Source organism: Apteryx rowi, unplaced genomic scaffold (genome assembly GCF_003343035.1).
Source record: "Apteryx rowi isolate R43461 unplaced genomic scaffold, aptRow1 scaffold_6, whole genome shotgun sequence".
NCBI classification, from domain to species: domain Eukaryota; kingdom Metazoa; phylum Chordata; class Aves; order Apterygiformes; family Apterygidae; genus Apteryx; species Apteryx rowi.
The window spans coordinates 1,251,259-1,255,584 of NW_020450871.1; the positions used below are offsets into that span (position 1 = coordinate 1,251,259).

The 4,326-nt window shown below is 65.9% G+C and overlaps 1 protein-coding gene across 3 annotated transcripts in view; it reads right to left on the minus strand.

Annotated features, from left to right (window-relative positions):
• The window catches only part of LLGL1 (LLGL1, scribble cell polarity complex component), a 23,228-nt gene that overhangs the window by 5,643 nt on the left and 13,259 nt on the right, over window positions 1-4,326 (minus strand). For all 3 annotated transcript variants that reach the window (XR_003256257.1, XM_026083261.1, XM_026083260.1), the window contains exons 5-11: window positions 2,467-2,625; window positions 2,230-2,392; window positions 1,766-1,901; window positions 1,400-1,454; window positions 956-1,113; window positions 663-880; window positions 392-459 (exon numbers count right to left, since the gene is read on the minus strand). Coding sequence is in view for 2 of the 3 variants with exons in the window: in XM_026083261.1 (XP_025939046.1) it covers window positions 392-459; window positions 663-880; window positions 956-1,113; window positions 1,400-1,454; window positions 1,766-1,901; window positions 2,230-2,392; window positions 2,467-2,625 (957 nt within the window). In the remaining variant the exon portion in view is untranslated. The remainder of the gene's footprint in view (window positions 1-391; window positions 460-662; window positions 881-955; window positions 1,114-1,399; window positions 1,455-1,765; window positions 1,902-2,229; window positions 2,393-2,466; window positions 2,626-4,326) is intronic.

Genomic DNA, 4,326 nt, shown 5'->3' on the forward strand with positions numbered 1-4,326 from the left:
GGGAAAAAGAAGAATACAGCGGGTGACGCATTCTCGCCCGGCTGCCAAGCTAAACAAGAGGGATTGTCAGCCCACCCGACACTAGCCGCGGGCCTTGCCCGCGCCGCTCGCCGGCACGGCCCAGCTGCCCCCGGCTTCGGCTCCCTGTGCGAGCGGGGGTCTCCCCCTGCGCTCTCGCCACCGGGCGACGCCGCCTCCGGGAACAGCCCGACCGCCGCGGGAAGGGGCTGCCCTGCGTCGCTGGAGGACGCGTTTAGTCCCCCTTCATCCCGGTGTATTCAGGGATGCCGGGATGCCCCAGGACCCCCCTCTCCATGTCGTATGGGGTGTTACGTGCTCATCCACGACGTACCGGGAGCTGCCAGCCAGGCTGCAGGCTCAGGGCACTTACCCAGTAAGGAGAAGACCTCTCTGCGTGGGCTCCTGGGCCAAGTTCTTGCCTCCGTTGATGGGCCACGTCTGGAGAGAGCCCGTCCATGGGGAGCAGGAGGAAGCGTTACACCTCTGTGCCCCCCCCACAGCGCTCCCCGTCCTCGGGGGGCTCTGAGCCCACCAGCCAGGGCTCGTGCCCAGCCAGCACTGATCTGCAGCCTGGACCCACCCAGAGCCAGCTGTGGGCTCAACGGCTCCACATGTCCCATTCAGTGAGAGCCGTTACTCACCGCGGAGGAGAGCCGGGGGCTCTGCTGCTCCCCTGCACTAATAATCCTCTCCCAGAGCTTGAGGGGCACGTTGGAGATGTGATAGGAGCAGGTGATGGCGGAGGAGTGGAGAGGTGCCAGGTACGGGGCCGGGATGGTGGGCCAGCCCGGCGTCTGGAGGTCAATCACCACCAGCTCTTCCTCCACCAGGACCACCAGGGCACGCGGGTTCTCGAAGCCTGAGGGAGAGACAGGTGCCGGTAGCAGAGACCCCCAGCTCCAGGGACGCCTTCCCCAGCCCAGGTGGGACGTACCTCCCTCGGCCACCTCCGTGCCCTGCACGGTGAAGAAGTCGATGACGCGGGAGGTGAAGTCCAGCGTGGCGAGGGTCTGGCCCTGCAGGACGCTGACGCAGTGCCGGTCGCCGTAGCTGGCCCGCGGCATGCCGCCGTTGAAGATGATGAAGGGATTGCTGCAGGGAAGCAGCTGGGGTCAGACACCCCCGTCCCTGCAGCGACTGCGAGGCAAACCCTGGGCTCCGCAGGACACCTTGCCCTGAAGACCGGCAAGGCTGAGCCACCAGCATGCTCTCCGCAGCCCAAATCTCCTCCAGCACCCAGGGTCCCCCAGCCGTACCCGTCACCCAGACCCCCAGCAAGCCCGGGGAGAGCCCACAAGCCCACTGCTGCTGCTGGACAGGCGCATGCCAGCCCCAACCCCACCCGGCCGGAGCAGCCACACGCTCTGCAGGGACTTACCCCGATTCGCAGGTTCGCCACAGGATTTTGTTGATGGCTTTGCAAGGGAACGGACCTGAAATGAAGACAACCCCATGGCTGCAACTTTCCCACTGCACAAGAAGTCCAAGGAGATCTCTGCTTCCCGAGCATGAGATGAGACCCTGGGGACTGTGGGGGCCTCCCAGCACCCAGGAGCTGGGATGGTGAGATCAGTCCGAGCCCCACAGCACCCAATAGGTGACACATCAGCCAGTGCCACCCTACAGCAGGGCTCCAAGCTGCCCCTGGACCCTTCCTACCCCATTCACTGGTGCCAAGCACAGCACCGGGGTTTCCAAGGGGGCAGGCACATTCCAAAGGCAGGATGGGGCCAGGCCAACGCACCGTACGGGATGGTGGACCTGACGGGCTGCTGGGTCTTCTGGCAGCTGCTGTTCACCGCCCACACCATGTAGCCCCCGTCGCTGTGGGAGCTCACGATGGTCTTGCCGCTGTGCTCCCAGGCCAGGCTTTCCAGTTGCTGCAAAAGAGAAACGGGGGCTTGAAACCAGGGGGAAGGAGGCCCCAAGCTCCACCGCAGCCCCCCGTGGTGGGAGACAGACCCCCAAAGCCAGCAAACCGGGGACCAGCAGCTCCAAGAGATGCTCCTGGTCCGCCAATAGCCAGGAGATGGCAGGCAGCCCTGCCCCATCCGCAAAGCAAAGGGGGCTACTAAGACCCTATCCCGGGTCACCAGCTGCACATCACCCTCACACGGTGGCCCGGGAAGGCTCTGCACACCCGGGTGGCTCGAGGCACCGACCGGGCGCCAATAGCCGGGGCCACGTGGCCAAACCTGGCCAAGCTACCTGGTTCCCCAGGAAGAGATGATCGACGGTGCGCGTGGTCTGGTCCCAGATGATCACCAGCCCCCGGCTGTACCCGATCAGGAGCTTGCTGGGGTCCTGGGGGTGCTCCTGGATGGACTCCACTGGCCCCAGGGCCTTCCCGCAGCGGTAGTCGTCGGGCACGCTGGCAGCGGAGGAGAGCGCAGTGAGAGGAGGCGGGGGCCGGCGGGAAGGGGCACGTGCCCGGCCGGCGCTCACCTTTGCAGGATCTCATCCTGGAAGAGGGTTTTCTCCTCCAGCAGCGTGAGGCCAGGGAGCGCGAGGAAGTACACCCCGCCGCCCTCGGTGCCCAGGCAGGCCACGTCACAGGCGGACTTCAGCAGGATCACCGTCACCCGGGTGATGCTGGGGGAGCAGCTGCGGAGAGGACCACGGGGCCGCGTCAGCCGTGCCGCCCCTCTCCGCACGGCACGGACACCCCGGGCTGCGAGAAGGGCACGGCGCGGGGCAGCCCCCATGCGCGGGGACGGCCCGGTGCCCATGGAGCGGCGGAGACTCCAGCCCTCTCCAGCCCCGCTCCGACGTTCGCCCCACCATCCCCAGGCCCCGCTCGGGCGCAGACCCGCCGGGAGGATGGAGATGATGCTCAGGGAAAGCAGCCAGGCAGACTCCAGCTGTTTGGTCATCGCCATTCACCGTCATCTCCCCTTCAGCCTAGATGCTAATGGCTCTGTCTACAGCCAATTACAGAGCCACTAATTACAGACCAGGCCTTGCCAACACCTAAAAAAGATCGCTTGAGTCCAGGACTGCGATTTTCCCCATTGCACACTGGCTCTTTAAAGTTCCTCCCCATTAGCTAAATGAGCAAACACCAGTTTGGAGCACAAGGAGGCCAAGCTTCTTCGCTAGAGGGGACATGCACAGGTGAGACCCATGCCACCGCGGGGACGCAGGTGGCCACATGGGCTCCCACGAGCCAGGCCTCCAGGGCTCTGTTTTGCCAGGCATGCTGGGGATGGAGAAAGGGACGGCCTGTCCCCACGACCGTCTGTCCCCCCGGCAATCACAGCGCCTGGCTCCAAGTCCTGCTGCGGGCATGCAAGAGGGGGACAAGGACTCATGGCCGGGCATTCGGTCATGCGTGGGACGAGACAGCCGGCAGACGCGGGGCCGGTCGCACTCCTTTGCCTACTCACGCTTGCGTCTTAGGTCAGCTCTGCACAGGGATCCGGACCCCTTCTCCTGCAGGACTGCCCAGACCCAAAGCAAGCCAGGGCTAGAGGAGCGCAGGATTCGGCCTCAGGTTCGCCTGGCTGGGCTCAGAGCTGCGGCGCAGACAGGCTCAGACCGCGGGCCCAGGGCCATTACTGTTTTGGATAACCCCCGTCCAGCAGCCCCCCGCAGGAACGGGGGCGACTGCCCGGCCCGAGTGCCCAGGAGCGCCCAGGCAGGGCTTGGCACTGCTCCTCTCCTAAAGCACCGCTAGACCCGCGGCAGGAGCGTGCCCAGGGCGATGAAATCCAGCCGTTATCACCTCCGCTTGGGAACTGCCTGGATGGGGAGCCGGAGGCTGGGAGAGCACCAGCGATTCCTCCCCGCGTGCCAGCCCCGACCTCGAGTTCTCCCCTAGGCAACTGCTTTGGCCACTATCAAAAGGATCTTGGCCGGGATCCCAGCCTGACCTGGGACGGCGGCTCCTACGCGCCGTTCCCAGCCGCCGCCGCTCCCGGGTGATGCTTTCCGCCAGGCTGCGAGCGCTATCGCGGGGTCTCCGCTCCCCCGCCACGGCCCTGGGACCAGGGCAGCGTCACGACGGGGCGGCCAGCCCTGCCACGACGCCTTCTCCTGCCCTCCCGGAGCCAGGGAAATCCTTGCGAGGGGCCTTTTGCCCGCCGAGCGCCTCCCAGGAGGCATCCGGAGAGGCCGAGAGCTCAGCAAAAGCCGACCGGGCCGTGCCCAGGGCAGATCATCCTCCAGCCCCGAGCCCTCCCGGCAGGCGGCTTGTTTGCTCGTGGCTAAACGTGGCTCACGCCGGGACAGCCGCTCCGTGCCCGTCCCTACGCGGCCAAGCACAGAGGCTCAGAGCCTACTCCAATTTTGCTTTTTTTTTTTTTT